Source organism: Sminthopsis crassicaudata, chromosome 1 (assembly GCF_048593235.1).
Source record: "Sminthopsis crassicaudata isolate SCR6 chromosome 1, ASM4859323v1, whole genome shotgun sequence".
Taxonomy (NCBI): Eukaryota; Metazoa; Chordata; class Mammalia; order Dasyuromorphia; family Dasyuridae; genus Sminthopsis; species Sminthopsis crassicaudata.
The window spans coordinates 721,397,992-721,417,042 of NC_133617.1; the positions used below are offsets into that span (position 1 = coordinate 721,397,992).

At 37.5% G+C, this 19,051-nt stretch overlaps 1 protein-coding gene across 2 annotated transcripts in view; it reads left to right on the plus strand.

Moving 5' to 3' along the window:
• SHQ1 (SHQ1, H/ACA ribonucleoprotein assembly factor) overlaps positions 1-19,051 on the plus strand; it is a 94,790-nt gene that overhangs the window by 13,824 nt on the left and 61,915 nt on the right. For both annotated transcript variants that reach the window (XM_074284097.1, XM_074284096.1), the window contains exon 6: positions 3,086-3,216. In XM_074284097.1, the coding sequence (XP_074140198.1) occupies positions 3,086-3,216 (131 nt within the window). The remainder of the gene's footprint in view (positions 1-3,085; positions 3,217-19,051) is intronic.

A 19,051-nucleotide genomic window follows, 5' to 3' on the forward strand; every position in this document is an offset into this window, starting at 1 on the left:
ATAGACAGTTCAGAAAGAACATTGTTATAAATGAAAGATGTGTTTCTGGGACAGGAGCAAAATTGGTTATGAAAGCACATGTATATACAGCAACAATAAGATTGTTTGATGAGCAGCTATGATTGTTTGATGAATAGATGATCATCAAACAATGACAGACTTGATTCTTTTCATTGATTCAGTGATCCTAGGCAATTCCAGACTTTGGGCAGAAAACACCATCTGCATCCAGAGACCTGTGGAGACTGAATGTGCATCAGTGCACACTATTTTCATCTTTTTTTTCCTTTTTTTTTTTTTTTTTTTTTCTTTCTTGTGGTTTTCCTCTTTTGGTTCTGATTTTTTTCTCCCAATATGACTCATATGGAAATATGTAAAGAAGAATGTACATGTATAATTTAAAAAACAAACAAACAACACTTTTGTGCATCTATATAAGTTCTCATATACACCTATGTCTGTAAAGGGTCTTTAAAGAGATCCGATACTTGTTTTCCTAAATTGAAGTTCTAGATCAAACTCTTACCTAGTCCTTTTGCAGACTGCAAAGAGATGCTGAAGTCACACAGAAAAGTGAAGAGAAGAGAAGAACTTTGTTTTCCTTTAAATTGTGCAACTGAGCTACGGGGTGGGGCAGGGGTGTGTGGGGACAGGGGCTAAGGTAGACATAAGACAAAAAATTGATTAGTATTAGTCAAATAGGAGGCATTTCAGGAACCTCAGAAAAGAGGAATAGGAGTATAGAGAGACATCTCTCAGAGATTGCCAACTTTTTTTGAGAAATTTTCTATAAAGATTTGTGTGTTGATGGACACTCCCCACTCCCCTGTTCCAAGACCATTATGATAGGATTTCGTAATGTTGAGGTAAAATTTGCTTCTGAAAAATATTCTTGTGAAAAACCATCAATTAAGGAAGCAGTGTATATGTTATTCCTCGAAAAGTGTTTATTCAGAATTTTGACTGGAATCACTAAAAATAATTTGAAATATGTTTAGTTTACTGTGTCTTCAAGGCAAGAAAGTGAACAAATACATTTTGGAATCATAAAGTTTGACTAAAAGATTTGAACTTAATTGATTGGATTTTTAACTGAATTTCATTGGGTGAAATTTTGTCAGAAAGTATGTTCTCAGTGTGGTAGGTACTCTTATGGTATGATGGTCATTTTTTAGTCACAGTATAAATTGAGTTTGGTCTTAATCTAAAATTTTTCTGGTAGTGAGTATTGTCAGATATATACGGTAATTTTATTTTATGTAAAATGCCAGTAGGACTTTTTGGTAATAATGGTTTTAGTATTTTCCATTACATTCTCTTCTCTGGAAAGCATTTTTTTGGTAGAAGTAGTAGTTTCCCCTGTTATAATTTTAAATACTGCTGATGTTGCATTTCTAAAGTCATCTTGAATGTCATTGATAGATGCATTTGAACAATTGTAAAAATAATTTTAAAGTCAAAAGCCACTGCAAGTACTACATGTAATCAGCCTAGCAAGTTATTGCAAACTTGATCTGGCTATAGTCAGTATTCATACTAATATTAATAAGTAATTACTAACATTTAGATCATGTTTTAAGATTTGTAAGGTACCTTACATATATTAGCTCATTTTATTTGATCTTTACAACAGCCCTTTGTGATGGATGCCATTCATTTATTAGCCACATTTTATGATGGAGCAAACTGAGGCAGGCGGTGGTTGTTTGCCCAGGGGCACCCAACTAGAGTGTATCAGGGTCAGGTCTTCCTGACGGAGTCTGGGCCTCTTCAAGTCAAGTCCCACTTTTGAAAGGGTGTAGGACTTAATTCACATGCCTGGAGTTTTCCTTCCAACCTTTCTTTTCCCTATCCCCTTCTCTACTTAGTCCTTTTCAGTTTAGACTAAGAGAGCTCAGAACCGGGACATTGGAGCTATGGTAGCCATTCTCTAGGGGCCATTTTATCTCTACAGCATAAAGAGATTTCTGTTTTGTTTTTTTAAGTGATAAACAAGACTTTAAGCGGAACGATTAATGAGAATGCCAAAGAAGTTCCCTTGCAGGCAGTGTTCTGTTCTCCAGGTTTTCCTGATGCCAGGAGTGACAACGGGGTGTGCAAATGTAAGAGCGTTCTGTCTGGGGGCAGACAGAAGCAGGAACAGTTAGGAAGAGAACCACACAATGGGAGAAAACCCGCCCAGTGGGGGAGAGATGAATCTCACTTTCCCTTCCTCTCTTTTGTCTGCCACATGTCAGTAACTACAGTAACCAAAATTAATGAATTTGCCGAGTTCCTCCTTGGTGCTTCACCTTCTTTGTATTAAGAACTGTTTTGGAGTGCTTTGGAAAAAAAGAGAAAGACTCCAGTAAATTGTGGGAGGCTGATTGTGTGGATTCTGACTGAAACTTTGTGTTGGTTTATTTTTTTTCTGTTTGATTGAAAAACCTTCCTGCTTATAATGGTCTTCCCAAAACCTGATGTGTGGAATGATTAGACATTTGTATGCTGCCAGCTGTAGGACTTCCTCCTGTTACAAGTCTCCACTGTGAAATGCTGGTGAGAGGAGGGCTGTGTGTTGTGAGCTTTTACTGTTTGAAGATATTTATGATGTCTGCTTTTCTTTAATTACATGATAATTAGCAACCAAGGCAAAGTTAAATGTATTTAAAAATTGCTACAAGTATGGATTGAACACATCTCCCTTTCTTCTAGAATTATTGTTCAGTCCCTTTCGCTTGTTGACCCCATTTTTTCTTGGTAAAGATGCTGGAATAATTTGCTGATTGCTTTTCCAGCTCATTTTACAGGTGGGGAAATTGAGGGAAACAGGTGACTTGCCCAGAGCCACACCTCTGGTAAGGTCTGAGACTAGATGTGACTTTAGGCCTGGCATTCTATCCACTACCTGTCTTGTTTATTTTTTATTTTTTTCCTGTGGGCAATTGGGGTTAAGTGACTTGCTCAGGGTCACACAGCTAAGAAGTGTTATGTCCTGTCTCTTCTAGGATATGCATATTCCATTTAAAGTGATTTATTGAAAGAAAGATTAAAATATATAAGATGTGACAGTTAATTATAATAAGTGTAACCCCTGTTTTTCCAGAGCGGACTATTTTGAAGATGAAGCTATTCAAAAATTTTTGAAGTATAAGCCCTGGTGGACTGTAGCATATGCAAAAATGATGGCCTCTCCGGAAAAGAGACAGGAGCAGAGTAATCCAGAAGAATTTCAGGGTAAACTCACACTTTCATTCGGTTTGTTTTGTTTTGGTCTCATTAGATGTCAAGTTTTATGGTATTTATCCCCATCTACTAGCCTTTTGACTAAATACACAGCGGTGACTGCCTGTAGTGTGGAGATAAGGTTTTGATTTCTTCTTCTAAAGTCCTTTTCCAATCTTTTCATGGTATTGAAAGAATTCTAATTTTCCAAGGCTGTGCCAAAAGGGAGGCCCTTCAAAGTTGGAAAGGCTTCAAGTACCATTCTCACAATAGGCAGAGCCACAGTTGTCCTAGCACAGGCCAAACTAAATTTGGAGAAGCTTTTATCACCAGAAATTTGGCAACCCGATGATGAATGTTTTTGTCTATGATGACTCATCATTTGTGGAGGGAGTAGTTTGGCACTAAAATGCTTAATTTTCATGAAAGATTATTTGTGTATACCTAATTTACTCATCTTGTTTCCCATGATGGTTACTCCAGATTATCTGTCCATTGGTTCCCTGCAGCATCTTCATCCCCTTCCTTCACACAGCAGAGGGATCCTTCTTTGCCTCCTACTTTATAAATAGATTCCGTCTTCTGTAACCTTCCTCTCTTCTTCTCAGCATCCTCCAGACTTTCTCTCTTTTTCTGCTCTAGTCTCTGAATAGCAGGTGTTCTTTCTTGTCTAGAACAACAATTCTGTTTGTGCCTTCCCTTCCTACCATCCAGAGGAGCCTGTCTCATTCCTACCCATCTTCAATCTCTCTTTTTTCCATTGGCTGCCTACCAATATGGCCGGGCCTTTACAGTCCTGTCTTGACCAATGCTTACTGAATTCAGCCCTTTTAAGGAAAGGCATTGATCTTGTATCTTTTCTCCTTTTCACAGGCAAATCCCTAGAGAAAGCCATTTACAAATCACTTTTCCTGTCCTTCCATCCTGATATATAATCACACTGCTCACCTGAAACACTTATCCATGATTGCCAGTGTTCATTTGTTAAAATAAATTTTTAGTTATGTCTTTTGTTTTTTACATTGTTAAGATTCTTCTTCATTTCTTTGCTTTTTCCTTATTATTTAATTTGAAGTATTCTTTCATATAATTGTTAATAATTTGCTGGTTTTGTTTTTGAAAAGTGTTCATTCCAATTTGAAAATAGAAAATTTTGAAAATTTGACTACTTATCTACTGGGGAATAAATTCATTTTGATTATATATATATATATATATATATATATATATATATATAAAATTTGTATATATAAATTTTCTGTTAAATTGCTTGTTTTGATACTGTTTACTAGCCCTGCTCCTGGGCAACCTCTTTTCCTTTGATTTCCATGCTATTGCATTCTCTTGGTTCCCGTCTTTAAGTGTTTGATATCTGTTCTGTAATTTGTTTTGGGATCATCCTTCCTTCCCATAAGCATGAGTGTGTTCCTTAAAACTCTTCCTTTAGCCCTCTTCTAGGTTTTTCTTTCTAGACATTCTCATCAGCTGCTATGAGAGCTTCAGCTCTACATCCAGCCCTAATCTTGCTTCTGAAGTACAGGCTCTTATTTTCAACTGTCTCCTGCGTGTCTTCACTCAGAAGTTTGCCTCACAACTATTTCAAATTCAACATGTCTAAAATAGAGTTGATTGTTTTTCCTTTTCCCAAATCAATTTCCTATTTTTGGTGAAAGCACTACCACCAACCCAAACATCAAGATTCACAATTCTGGATTCATCCACAGTTCTTTCCTTTCTCTCACTCTCTCCACCATCAGTCATTGTCAAATGTCATTTGTTGTATTTACACGTCTCTTATGTTCTCCCTTACCTTCCACTCATAAAGCTGCCAACCTAATAGAATCATTTCTCACCTAGATTCTTGTTTGTAATAGTTCCCTGCAACCGTTCTCCTACTTCAGTTCAGCCTCCAGCAGATACTAAATTCTTCTTTCAAGATGCAGGTTAGCCAGTCTAATTGGCCAGTTTAACTTCCTTGTTTAAAATTCTTTAGTGTGGTTCATTATTGCCCCAGGATAAAATACAGACTCTTAAAAGTTTCTTAACAGACTAGCACCTTTCTTTCCAGACTTATATGATATTACATCCTTTCTCTGTGTGTGTGTGTGTTCTGGTCTCCTAGCTTTTCCAAGGGGCTCTTACCATTGCCCTTTTCCTGGAATGCATGAGGTCCTCACTGCCACTTCTTAGGAACCTTTGCTTCCTTCTTGGTTCAGTCTATTTATGAGAGAAAGATTTTGCTGGTCAGTCCAGTATTTTTTCCTCCAAGAAATAAAATAATCTTTGTCTTTTTGTCCTTTTTTTTTTAAACTCTGAAGAAGATATTCTTGTGTACAGTGCAGATATGATATTGTCATTTTTAAATTAAATTTTTTAAATGAAAAAAATTTTTCTCTCCTCTTTAACTCCTCTTTTTATAACAGTTATGTATATATAGTTAAGTAGAATTATCCATATTCAAAATAGGTTTAATTCTTCAGCCTGAGTAATATCTTTTCTTTGTCAGGAGATGAGTAATATATTTTTATCATTGGTCCTTTGGAATCAGGACTGGTCATTGTATTAATCAGAATTCTTACAGCTTTCAAAGTTACTTGTTTTTAGAGTGCTTCTTGGTATTATATAAATTGCTCTTACTTGCTTTAGTTCATATAAATATTTCCAGGTTTTTCTGAAATTATCCTTGATGTCATTTCTTATGATCAACAATATTTTATTTCTATATCATCATTTATTCACCCATTTCATTTACCTTTAGTTTCCAGTTCTGTGTTAATACAAAAAAGAGCTGCTATATGTTTTTGTACAAGTGAGATTGTTTTCTTTGACCTCTTTGGGGTATATATAGGCCTAGTGGTGATAGTGGATTAATCCAGTTGTTAGTGTTCTTTTTCTCTTTCCCCCCCAAAATTATGTTGTATTGACTTATCTGTATACATGTTGTATCAATCCATTACCTTGTGGTCAAGGACTGTTTGATTTTTGTCTTCATGTCCCCAGGGCCTAGCAGAGTATCATACACATAGTAAACATTTAATAAATGTTTGATATATTGAATTGGGTGAAGGAAACTTCTTTTTATTTTAGTTTTTTTTTGCTGAAGCAATTGAGGTTAAGTGACTTGCCCAGGGTAACAGAGGTAAGAAGTGTTAAATGTCTGAGGCCAGATTTGAATTTAGGTCCTCCTGATTTCAACCAACTAGCTGCTCCAACTTAATTTATTTTATTTATCTTTGAAAATACTTTTTTTTTTTTTTTTTTTTTGACATTTTTTGTTTTGCTTTTTAAGATTCACTTGTGTTTGCACATTCAAAGAAATTAGTGTCTTAATATATTGATGATTTTTTTGGAGGCTTTGAGTTGAAGACATTGAATAACAGAAAGGTTAGAAAAATAGCCTGTCTTCTGTGCCTCTGTTTGTTAAATGAATTAACATGTTTCCTTAAAATCTGTCAGAGGTGATTTTATGAGGCAGCACACATATTTTATTGCTGCATCTGCAGATTATAAACACCAGGTGGACCACCTGTTCAGCTTATCAGAAACAGCTAACAGCTATAAGGTACCAGTAGTTGCTATATCATTATTTAAAAACTGAATCCAATCTGTAAAGTGTCTTTCTCCCTTCCTTTCTCCCAAACTAATCTTTTTATAATATTCCTTGGAATATTAAGATTGTGTTCGTTTTGGAAGTGTAACCTGTAAGTAATTTGAATTACATGCCCAAATAGAAATATAGTTCTCTCAGTTTGCAGGGCATTAATACCCCCCTCCTCATTGCCTTCAGTATTTAAGTATGTGATGAGATTCTAAGGCTGCAGAGGAGGAGAAAAGACCATCTGGTTTTGTGGTAGTTTGTGACATTTTGGAAAATTTATTATGGCTTAGAAAACTAAGAATTGGGCCCATATAATAATCAAAGCTCATTTATGGCGACTACTTGATAAAAATTCATACATTTATTTCACCATTGTTCAGAGTCTGCATTTGACTTGATTTGGAAAATTATATTTTTTAGCAGTTGGACAACTATAGATTTGATAGACAAAGTAAGCTAGTTGTATAATTTAAAGGCGCAATGCTCTGTATACCTGCTTAGCTATTGAGATATACTAGAAATATTGTGAATATTAACTGGTAAGTATCAATTCTTAACTTTAAAAGTGGAATGCAGAAAAATTGCAGTTTCCTATTTGTAATTTCCTTTCATAAGTTTGAACTCTAGTTACCAAAATTTACAATAGGCCATTTTCTTTTATTTAAATTATTAAATTTTTCTCTGATAGGATGTTGGAATGACAATATTTATGCACAGTATAATTGACTGAGGTCAATCCTGATCTTCTTTGGTATCTTGCATATCATTGTGTGAACCATAGCTTGCTGATATTCTGTATCTAATTTAGTGTCAATATTAGCAGTAAAAAAGTAGGTTTTTTTTAAAAACATAAATTTTAAAAATTTTGAGATCTCAATATTTTCCTTCCTTCATTTCCTGCCCCATCCACTGAATACTTATGCGATATGATTGATAGATACTACACATGTGAAGTCATGCTGAACATTTCAATATTAACCACGTTGCAAAAAATTAAGGCAAGAAAAGGAAAGTAAAAAACAATCTGCTTTAGGCTGTACTCAGGATTTGTAATTTCTCTGGAGGTAGATATCTGGAGGTAAGTTCTTTGAAATTGTTTTGGATCATTGTATTGATCAGAATAGCTAAGTTTTTTTAAAGCTGATCATTTTACAATATTGCTGTTACTATGTACAGTGTTTTCTGGTTCTGTATACTTTGCATCAGTTCTTACAAGTCTTGCAGTTTTTTCTGAAATCATTTCCCTCATCATTGCTTATACCACAGTTTGTTCAGCCATTCCACAATTGAGGGGCATCCCTTCTATTTCCAATTCTTTGTCAATTTAAGAACTGCTATAAATATTTTTGTGCATATAGGTCCTTTTCCTTTTCTTTGATTTTTTTAGGGGTATGTGGTGATATTGCTGGGACAATAAGTGTACACAATTTTATAGTTCTTTGTGCATAGTTCCATCTTGTTCTGCAGAGTAATTGAATCACTTCAAAACCCCACCAATAATTCATTAGAGTCTCAGTTTTTTCACATTTCCTTCAGAATTTATCATTTTAAAAGTAGATTTGAAAGCAAGAATATATGAAGCAAATTGGAAGGTCTTAAGATACATTGTACAGCAGTGCAGTGTTACTGAATTCCTGAAGTGTTCATTGGCATCTGTAAGTAAGAAATGCATGTGTACATGTTCATTTTATGTAGAGACTTTGTATAGAATTAAGTAATAGGATTTTTCATAAATACTTTTTGAGACAAATAATTGAGGCATAGAGGGTATGGCTTTTAAAAAACATTGTGCGATAGATACTGATAGTTCTGGGATCTCATTCATTTGGAAATTTCCTCCAGTGATCAAGATTGTGACCTATTCATGCCTGTCTAACCTGTTCTAATCTCTGCTTTCTTCTGACATTTGAAAGTTACTTGTGGAGAACTCCAGTTGTCCACCTGTTATTATTCCTCGCTCCCACTGTGAGACAAGCTCGTCTTCTCTTTAACTGGGATAAAATGTGGGCTGAAAGAAATGGGTTTCCAATGAAAAGGTAATTCTTAAGTCAAGGTGTTTGAATTTTGCCTAAGGAAGGACAGGATTATGGGAAATATCACATCCCTGCCTCTTAGAGATTGTTAGGAATCACTTCTTTTTCTCCTTTTCCTCCTGGAAGTCGTCTTAACAACATTTCATCTTTCTCATCCTTTGGAGCAGAAGGACAAGGCTTCTCTGGCTCTTCTTTTCCTCTCCTCCTTCCCAAATAAGTCAATACAAGTTATAGAAACACAAGTGACTTTTAAATTCTTATTATTCCATCAAAAAAGATCTTAACCTGAATGAACGCAATTGAGTTATAGTTCTCTAATGTGCTTTGCCTCTTTCTTTATGGGGCTGTTATTCTAATCTCATAGCCATATGTGATATTGTGGCTATTATTAAAGTAATTCTCTTTGAAATTATCTATATTTCTTCCCCCCAAGGATTTGTAAATGGATATGTCAGCTGTTTTGTTGATGATCTGATTTTTTGAAGATGGCTTTGTCTCATTTCTTTTATCTTTGAGTGGTTAATTTTAGTCTGAGTCTTGGCTTATTATTATTGTTTGTTTTGATGGCACATAAAGTTTAAGTTTATAATCAGTGTACTTCTCATCAAGAATGTCCTACTTAGTTCCTATGAATTTAGTGTTTCTAAAAGGGAATCATCAGTCAGTTCTGAAAGAAAACTTATAGAATAACACTGTAGTACCTTTTTCAGTTATGATAATATAATGATATATGATGACATGATGATAAAGAGGTGACTTCTTGGGAAATATTGCCTTAAAAAGTTCTTATTCCTGGGGCAGCTAAGTGGTGCAGTGGATAGAGTAGAGTACCCGCCCTGAAGTCAGGAGGACCTGAGTTCAAATGTGGCCTCAGACACTTAACACTTCCTAGCTGTGTGACCCTGGGCAAGTCACTTAACCCTAATTGCCTCAGCTTAAAAAAAAAAAAAAAAGTTTTTGTTCTTATTACTAAGGCTTCTTGGCCTTCCTGAGTGCAGAGTTGAACTCATTTGCCATGTTTGGAGAGAAGTTTAGAAGGGAGAAGAGGAGGGAGATAGGGAAGTAGGAGACAAATTTGGAACAAAAGGTTTTTCAAGGGTGAATACTGAAAACTATTTTTGCATGTATTTTGAAAAATAAAAAGCTATTATAAAAAATTAACATTTTTAAGAGCAAAAAAAAAAATGAGGAAACAAACAAAAACATTTTTTCATTGATGCTCTTGATATTCTTGACCTTTTTTTCCTTCAGATGAAATTTATTTCTTTTAGTTCTGTAAAGTAATCCATTGATTGTTTGATTGATATAATATTGAATAAGTATTGAATAAGTAAATGAATTTAGGTAGTATTGCCACTTTTATTATATTGATTTAGCCCACCCACGAGCAATTAATATTTCTCCGATTATTTAGATCTGTCTTTATTTGTGTAAAGAGTTTTTTGAAATGGTATTCATGAAGTTCCTGCATGTGTCTTGGCAGAGAGAGATTCTCAATTATTTATACTATCTGTAGTTATTTTAAATGGAATTTCTCTTTATATAATATCTCTTTCTGCTCGGAATAAAGAGAAATGAAGATGAATTGTGCAGATTTATTTTATATCCTACAACTTTGTAAAAGTTGTTAATTGTATTGCTTTTTAGCTAACCCATTAAAGTTCTCCAATAAACCATCACATATACTAAAAGTGATAGTTTTGTTTCCTTTTTGCCTGTGCTTATTCCTTTAATTTCTTTTTCTTGTCATCGCTATTGCTAACATTTCTAAGTACAAGATTGAATAGTAATGGTGATAGTGGATATTATTGTTTCATTTTTGTTTTTAAAGGCTTCTAACTTGTTCCCATTGAATATAATGCTGTCTCTTTTAAATATTACTTATCATTTTAAGAAAAATTCCATTTATCCCCATGCTTTTCAGGGATTTTTTTTTTTTAAACAGGAATATGTATTGTATTTTGTCAAAAGCTTTTGTCTGTATTTTTTAAAAGTAATCCTATTATTTTTATTGTTTTATGTTTTTAGTATGGTCAAATACACTTACAGTTTTCCAGACATTGAACTACTCCTTCATTTCTGATATGAATCCATCTTGTTAATATAATGGCTGATCTTTGTGACATACTGCTGTAATCTCCTTGCTATAATTTTACTTAAATTTTTTACATCAGTGTTCATTAGGGAAATTGGTCTGTAATTTTTATCTGTCAACTCTGCCTTGTTGAGGTATTAGGATCACATTTGTGTCATAGAAGGAATTTGATAGTACTAATTATTTTTTCAAAAAGTTTTGTAAAATTCACTTGTAAATCCATCTGATTTGGGGGACTTTTGGAGGTTGTTTAATTTTTCTTTTTTAGAAAGGATTAATCTGGGCAGTTTAAAGCTTTGTAAATATTCATCTATTTCTTTTATATTATCAGTTTTATTTGCATATATTGGGCAAAATAGCAAATAATTGCTTTTATTTCTTCATTGGTTATGAATTCACCTTTTTCATTTTTGATGCCAGTTATTTTTAAAAATTCAAATTAGCTAAAGATTTATCTTATTTAAAAAGTTCCTAGTTTTATTTTTTTATTCAGTGGTCTTGTACCCCTCTGGCTATGTATGTGTATTCTTCCCTCCTTTAAACAGTTCAGATGAGAATGAGATTCAAGTGCTTCTTGCTCTTCCCACTACTTTTTGAGGTATGAACTCTTCCGTATGTACCTCACTTATGTGAGACTCTTTTCCCCTTCTTCATCCCCACCTCCCTGCTCTGCCATTGCATTCTTTTACTCTACTCTTCATTCTTCTTTGGAAATCATAAGAATGACATTTGAACACTCTGATTAATTAGACTCTCTCTAAAATGCCAATGATTATAAAATTCTGAAGGCTTACATGTATCATCTTCCTACCTAAGAATGTAAACACTTTAAGCATCTTTTAGTTCTTTATGATTTTTCACTCAAGTTAACCTTTGTAATGCTTCTCTTGAATCCTGTGTTTAAATGTCACGTTTTCTAAATGAAAATTCCCAGGAATGTTATACCCCAAATCCAGAGTTCCTAGGCTAAGGGAAAAAATATTGCAGCCAGGAAGAAATAATCCACATACCTCAGAATCCCAGGGAGGATCATACAAGATTTAGTAATTACCACAACAAAAGAATATGATATTCTAGAAAGGTTAACCTTACAACCAGGAATAACTTTCTCATCAAAAGTGAGCGTAATCCTAGCAGAGGGGGGGAAAATGAAATAAAGAACTTTCAACTATTCTTGATGAAAAGACCAGAGCTGAGTAGAAATTGTTAACATTTAGTAAGGATTTCCCTAACTTGATGGCTTGCACATTGATTGTATCCCTTTACATATTTTGAATGTAGTTTTTCATATAAATAGCATTTATGGAAGTGTTTTCATCATAGTTTTTGAACATAAAGTTTGTGGGGCATCATATATCTGTTGAAATACATCTCTGTGTAAGTTATAGATTCTCAGGGAGTGGGGGGAGGAATTATAGTATCTTTTAAAGATCTAAAAAATGATTGTGTTAAAAGTCTATCATAAGTCATGCTGGAAAGCTTTGGAGTTTGCAGGACATAATGTTATTTTCAAAAATCTGATGAGAGGAGTAAATCTTTCTTTGAGAAAAGAGAATTGTTTCAGTTTGATTAGAAGACTATCATGAGTTTTTCTGTCTTCTGGATTTTGCTGAGCCATAGGAAAGAGAAAGCTACTTTCTTTCCCTTGGGGAAAGAAACAGTAGGGAATGATTTGGGCAATTAAATGCTTTTTTTACTGGTTAGGCAGTTGACCTTTTCTCATGAAAGGGTGAAAATATGTCTTAAGTGTCTCGAGTGGTGAGGCAGTCTTACTTTTTTGTTTGTAGTTTCAAGCAACGATATCCGGACCTAGCAGAGACCCTGGCCATAGTAGGTACTTAACAAATATTTGGGTAAATGGATTGAATCATTGAGAAAAGTCATCCACGAGGGTTCTTGACACTAAATTTCTAGACCCACCAGAATTGTGGGCCCTTATAGGTGCGTATCCCAACAAACTTAATGTAAAAAATGTGAATGTGATGTATTTCCTTTAGGCCTGGGCAGTAGGATGAGGGTTTGATGATTGAAGATTAGTGAGAAGGTACCTGATTGAATTCTCTGTACATATATGTGTGTGTGCATGTGCTTGTGTGCGAATTTGCTTGTGTGTGCATGTGTAGTGCACTCCTACATATGTGTACATGTGCATGCATGGGTACTGTGTGGCTGTGCATACACTGCCCAGTGTGCTTGTGCGTGCATGAGTGTGCGCCTGCATATCTGTATGCGTGCAGGTGTGGATGTAAACTTTGTACAAAAGTTATATCATTTTATAGAAGTAATAGCTGTATCTGATTGCTTTGTTAAGTAAATGGCATGGAGTCAGCAGTGCCCGGGAGTCAGGGATCTGTATTCAGTACTATGACTTTTGTCCCTTGTCTTCCATGGGTCTTTTTTTTCTCTCCTCTGTAAAATGAGGCTGTTAGAGCAATGCTGTCCAAGGTCTTATCTAATTTCTATTCCATGATCCTGTGAGCTAAACTTATCCTCTCAGGGAAATAAATAATTGAATGGAAAAGGATGTTTTCTTTTTGGGCTATGTGACTAATCTGTTTGTTTTCTTTGGATTTGTGGGGCTGGGTCCCAGTTGAAGTGTCACACCAAAGGAAGAAATAAACCTCGGCTGTGCCTTCTCTGGGAATCTAGATTCATCAGTTGGTCAGTTATCTGTAGCATTTTGAAAAATCTCCTATCATTTCACAATTTCTTTTTTTGTGTAGGTAGTCACATCCTAAAATTTGGAGTTCTGCGGTGTTGGGCTTCTGACCTTTGATTAATTTAATTTACTTGTCCCTTATGAATGAAGTCAGGTGAGCATGATTTGGGCGCTGCCTCTTTTCATAACTGAGAAACTGAAACTTCTCATATCACAATGGTAATACAGGGAATAAGGCTGAATGTGACTTCCTCATTAGAGTCCAAACACCTTAAAGGGAGCAACTGTTTTTTGTTCTGGCTCTGGGTCTCTAGGACCTAGCAAATACCTTACAGTAGCAGCCGTAAATATTTCTTGCTAGACTGGATGAGTCACTGAACGTTATTGATAGAGATGTGGGGTTTGTATGGTGTTGTCCTAAGTCTTAGAAATTTTTAATTGTATTTATCATTCCGTGTTAACTAACAGTCTTGAAGAGGTAAGTGTCTGTAACCTTGGCTTTAGGACATATGGTCCAAACACATTTTTCTGGGGGGAGATGGCATTTTTTGTTTTTGTCTAATTTGGTGAGCTTTAAAAAATGCCATGTGCGTTTTTTACCTTATTTTAGATCTGCACAATGCAAATAATATTTTATGTTCTCTGAAATGAGTATAGTGTTCAAGTGATTTAACATAAATTTCCATGTGTCTAGAACAAAAATTAAAATAATATACTTTCTGTCTGATACATTATGGGATTCTTTTAAGTTTGAAAATTTCTTTAGCTTACAAATCTTTTAAAATTGTTTTCAACATTCCTTCCTACAGTTATCACTAGACTTCAATCCTTTTAGAATTTCCTTTGCAGCTATGATATTAGTTGAGGTAATGTATACAAAACACTTTACAAATTTTAAGGCACCATGTAAATGTTATCTACTAATGACGTCAATATTTTTTGCACTGAGTTTTAGTAGAGACCACATTTTAATATTTTTCCCTCATTTATATAGCTGTAGCCTTCTTCCTTGAAGTTACTCTTTTAAGAAAATTCTTTATGAGGTACATTGTCTGTCTCTTAGTGTTAGTAGTTAATAAATGTTTATTGATTGACTGAGGAATAGATTCCATCAGCACCAGATATTCTGCCCTTGCTTCCCCCTTTCCCAGCCCTCCAGGACCTTCTCTAACCTTCCTGCTAGCACCCTCTTCCCTGCCCATGTCACCACTCTTCCATCCTGGGACAAGATTCCTGGGCTCCCAGTTTGTGTCACAGATTCTGTCCCAGGACTCTCTCCACTGCAAGGTACCTCAGGTGGTCAGCCCCAGAAAAGACACAGTACGCACAGCCTTCTCCAGATCTCCTCCAGCTCCCCACATCTGAGACATGAGCTTCCCTGGGCATGGCTGCCGTTGCTGTCTCCTGACTGGCCTCCTGACTGCCATGAGGTGCCTCATAGAATGGGTATCATTGCCATTACCTTGAACAGTCTTCTCACATCCTTCCCTCAGCAGACTATGTTTGCCTACTGGTCTTCTCCTTGGACTCACTCTTCTTGGTTAGTTAGCGCACATTCCCCATCCCAGTAATTCTGAACCCCTGGCAACTGATGTGCAAGCTCCTTTCTCCATTCTCCTGTACTTGACCCCAAGCCCTCCAGTACTCCATTCTGGATCTATTCCCTCTTTTCCTGGGTTTTCTGCAGTGACTGCTTCATAATTTACAAGGTGACTTTCATTTTAAACTTCCTCCTCTCTCACTCCTTCCATTTTCTGGTACTCCTGATACTTGGCTCTCTCCTTTGGCACCATCTTCCTCGCTACGCTGTCTTGTGTCATTTCATTTTCACTCATGTCCCCTGGCTGGTCACGGTGGATGGGGTACGTTACTTATGCAGAGCTCCTGACCATTACTCTATGTTTCCTGCATAGACAGATGGTCATGCCATTGACCTTGCCATCACACCATGTTCATGAATGTTAGGTTCTTACTAAGTGCTAATGAGATAATGAGATATTAGGTTCTACTAAGTGCTAAGTCGGTACTTGACAATTCTCTAGTTCTGGCCTTTAGGGGAGTTTTACCCCTGTGAACTCCTGGGGAGGAGCTTACATGTTTAAGAGGAGCAAGTTCATTGGTTGAAGTATTTTTTCCCAGAAGCCCCTGAGTTATTCCTCGCCCATTCTCTGGGAGGATAAAAGAGGGTGACTCTCTGGAGGAAAAAGAGTCTCTACTCTGGGTCAGAGTTGGCGGCAGTTGAGACAGCAGATCTCCTCCCAGAGAGCGATCGGCAGTCTCTGGAGACAACAGAACTTGACACATGAACTCCAAAATTCCTTTTTTGATAATAATCTATTATCATTCTATCTCTTTTTGCCTTCTATTGTGTTCCCTCTTTCCCCCCCTCTCCCCTTATGCACTTGTTAAGCTTTTCTGCCTTCTTTGTCTTAATCTCATGGTAAACTAGTTTAACTCTATACCATCCTCTAGGCTTGAATTCTTATCCTATCACCCATTAATGATACTTGCCAGATCCCAACTCTATAGTTCTCCCCATAGTCCTCCTGTGGTCCAATTCCTTTGTTTCTAAATTGAACTAAGAAAATCATGAAGCTGGGGATTGGGTCCACTATAAATGTTATCTTGGCTTAATTCCTCTTTAATTGATTTTCTGTTCAGTTTACCACTGGGGCTGTTCCAAACCTCGTATATTCTTAAACTTACCATGATACTACTTTCCTCCTACATCCTTTCTGCTCAGAATCTGCTCTTACATATTTCATTGAAAAACTGAGGCCATTTACTAAGAACTCCCTCATCCTCATCTCACGAAAAGTCAGGCTCCTCTTGCCTTGCAGAAACCAATCAGTGTCTCTACTAACATCCTTAATCTTAACCTTCTTGCTTTCTCCAGATTATAGCTGCTATCATCCACATTCTCTCTAATCCTGAATCTCTCCCTTAATAATTGCCTCCTTCTCTGCTGCTTTTAAACATGCTCAAGTCTCCCCCCTCTTTACAAATCTCTGGCTTTTTCCCATTAGTTTTCATTCCCTTCTTAAACTCCTTGATAAAGCTATTTACACCTGATATCTCCGCGTCTCCTTTTACTTTGATGACCTCTTCGGTCTTGTTTCTTTTATTGTTTACCTGAAACGCATTACCAGTGAACCTTAACTTAATTTCCAAATCTAATGGCTATTTTAAAATCCCCATCATTCTTGACCTGTTGGTAGCATCTTTGACACTTTGGGACACTCTCTCTGCTAGGTTTCCATGACACTGATCTCTCCTGATTCTTTTTACATCTGGGAGCATATTCTTTTTTTGCAGATCATTGTCCATTTCATGCTTGTCAGTTATTAGTTGGTCAGTCAGTGAACATTTATTTAATGAGCATCTGCCACATGCTGGACATTGTGCTAATGCTGGGGTTAAAAGGAGGCAAAAGAAGTTTCTGCCCTAAAGAAACTCATACTCTAATGTGGAAGACAAAAAGTATGTACAAACAAGCAATATACTAGATAAATAATTCATTAACAGAGGGAAAGTTCTAGCACTAATGGGAGTTGGGAAAGATTTCCTGTAAAAGATGAGATTTTAGCATTCTAGTCATGGGGATGGCCAGAGAGAAAGAATGTTCAGAACCAAGAAATGGAGTGTTTTGTTTGTGGAACAGCTTGGGAGGTTGGTGTCATTGGGTCGAAGCGTATGTAGAGTGGGGAATAAGATGTAGGAAGGCTGGAAAGGTAAGAGGAGGCCAGGTTAGGAAGGTTTTTGAATGCCAAACAGAGGGTTGCGTATTTGTTGCCCTGGAGGCAATGGGCAGCTAAGAGTTTATTGATTAGGGGGTGACATGGTGAGACTTGGATTTCAGAAAAATCTCTCTGGTGGCTGGATTTGAGCATAGATGGGAGTAGGGACAGGTAGGAGGCAAGCTACCTCCAGGCTTTCTGGCTGGAGTTGGGGAGGGCCTATGGCAGAAAAGAGGAGGGGGGTGTAATTGAGGGATGTTACAGGGACAACAAAGGTCATGGGATGTGGGGAGTGAGAGGAGTCTGGGGTAATTCCCCGGCTGTGAGCCTGAGGCACTGGGAGGATGTCATAGGGAAGTTAGGAGGAGGGAAGGTTTAGGGGGAACACAGATTGGATGTGATGAGCTTAAAATGTCTACTGGACATCAAGTTAGAGATCTCTTAAAGGCAGTTGGGGATGTACAATTGGAGCCAGCAGTGAAGGTAGGGCAGGAGAGACGGAGAGGAGAATCTCAATATGGAGATGTCGTGGGATCTTTGGAAGTCGGTGAGATCTCCAGGTGAAGTGAAATAGAGGGACTCCTGGAGGAGGGTCCTGTAAAGGGACCGAGAAGTCAGCTTGGCAGCAGGAGATCCAGGAGAGAACCTCAGGCACGGGCACTGAGATCAGGCAATCCTGGGTGACTGCCGAAGTCAAGCCCAATGGTAAATGCGAGTGAGGCTGCACAAATCTGGGGGTACTTTGGGGGAGATGGGGGGTGTTTGCAGTAGTTAGTGCTTGAAAGGGCAGATAGTGGCTGGCCGCCTCCTCCTGGCAGCCCCGGCAGAGGGAGGGAGGAGGGGAAGCAGGGGAGGGTGGGGGGTGAGGAGGGATGTGAGGGTCTGGGGGAATGGGAGTGAGGGTCGGCAGAAGGTTGCCAAGCTGCCCCCAGAAGCCCCTTCAGCCCCCTTGGGGGTAGTCTCCTGAGTTACGTCTGCTCATCATCGCCCGCTTCCCTTTGGACTTCTCAGCTGGACAGTCCTCGGACCTAGCCCTCTTAATTGGTTCCAACTAGACCTCATGCTTTTTCCCTGGGGGCTCTCCCCAGCTCCTTGTTCCTCCGTCTCCCCTCAGCTGCCAGAGGGCACGCCAGACCAAGCCCCTGGCATCAGACCTCCACATCTGCCCACTCTGGGCCTGCTTGTCGGCCCTTTGGCACGATTCCGGCCTTCTTGCACTCTCCTCCCTTTGTGCACTCAGGGTTCAGCTGCATGGGCTGCTGGCGTTCTTTGCATGGGCCTTCCATCTCCCCGGGAGGGTGGGTGTACTGGTTTCCCTGGCCTCCTGCAAGTCACAGTGGACCTCTACCTTCAGGACCTCCTTTTTTGTCTCCACCGCTCCGAGGTGATCTCCTGCCTCCTCTCTGCATATCTTGTACACACTTTGTTATTTTTTGTTAGCTACCCCATCAGAATGGAGTTTCTTGAGAACAGAGATACCTTTCTTGGTATCAGGCCTGAATATAATTAGCACTCGATAAATCCCTTTTTATTGACTGAGACTGTCGTCCTACTTTTCTTCCAGCCCAGCTATTAACATTAATACATCCATCCTGTCCTCTCCGAGGTGGGCGACTCTGGATGTAGAATATTGTTTTGCTCTCAGTTTGGGTATTTATTAGCTTTGCTGAAATGGCTTTTTACTAAGGGATAGTTCTCTGGCCAGTGGAGGGATATATTTAGAAA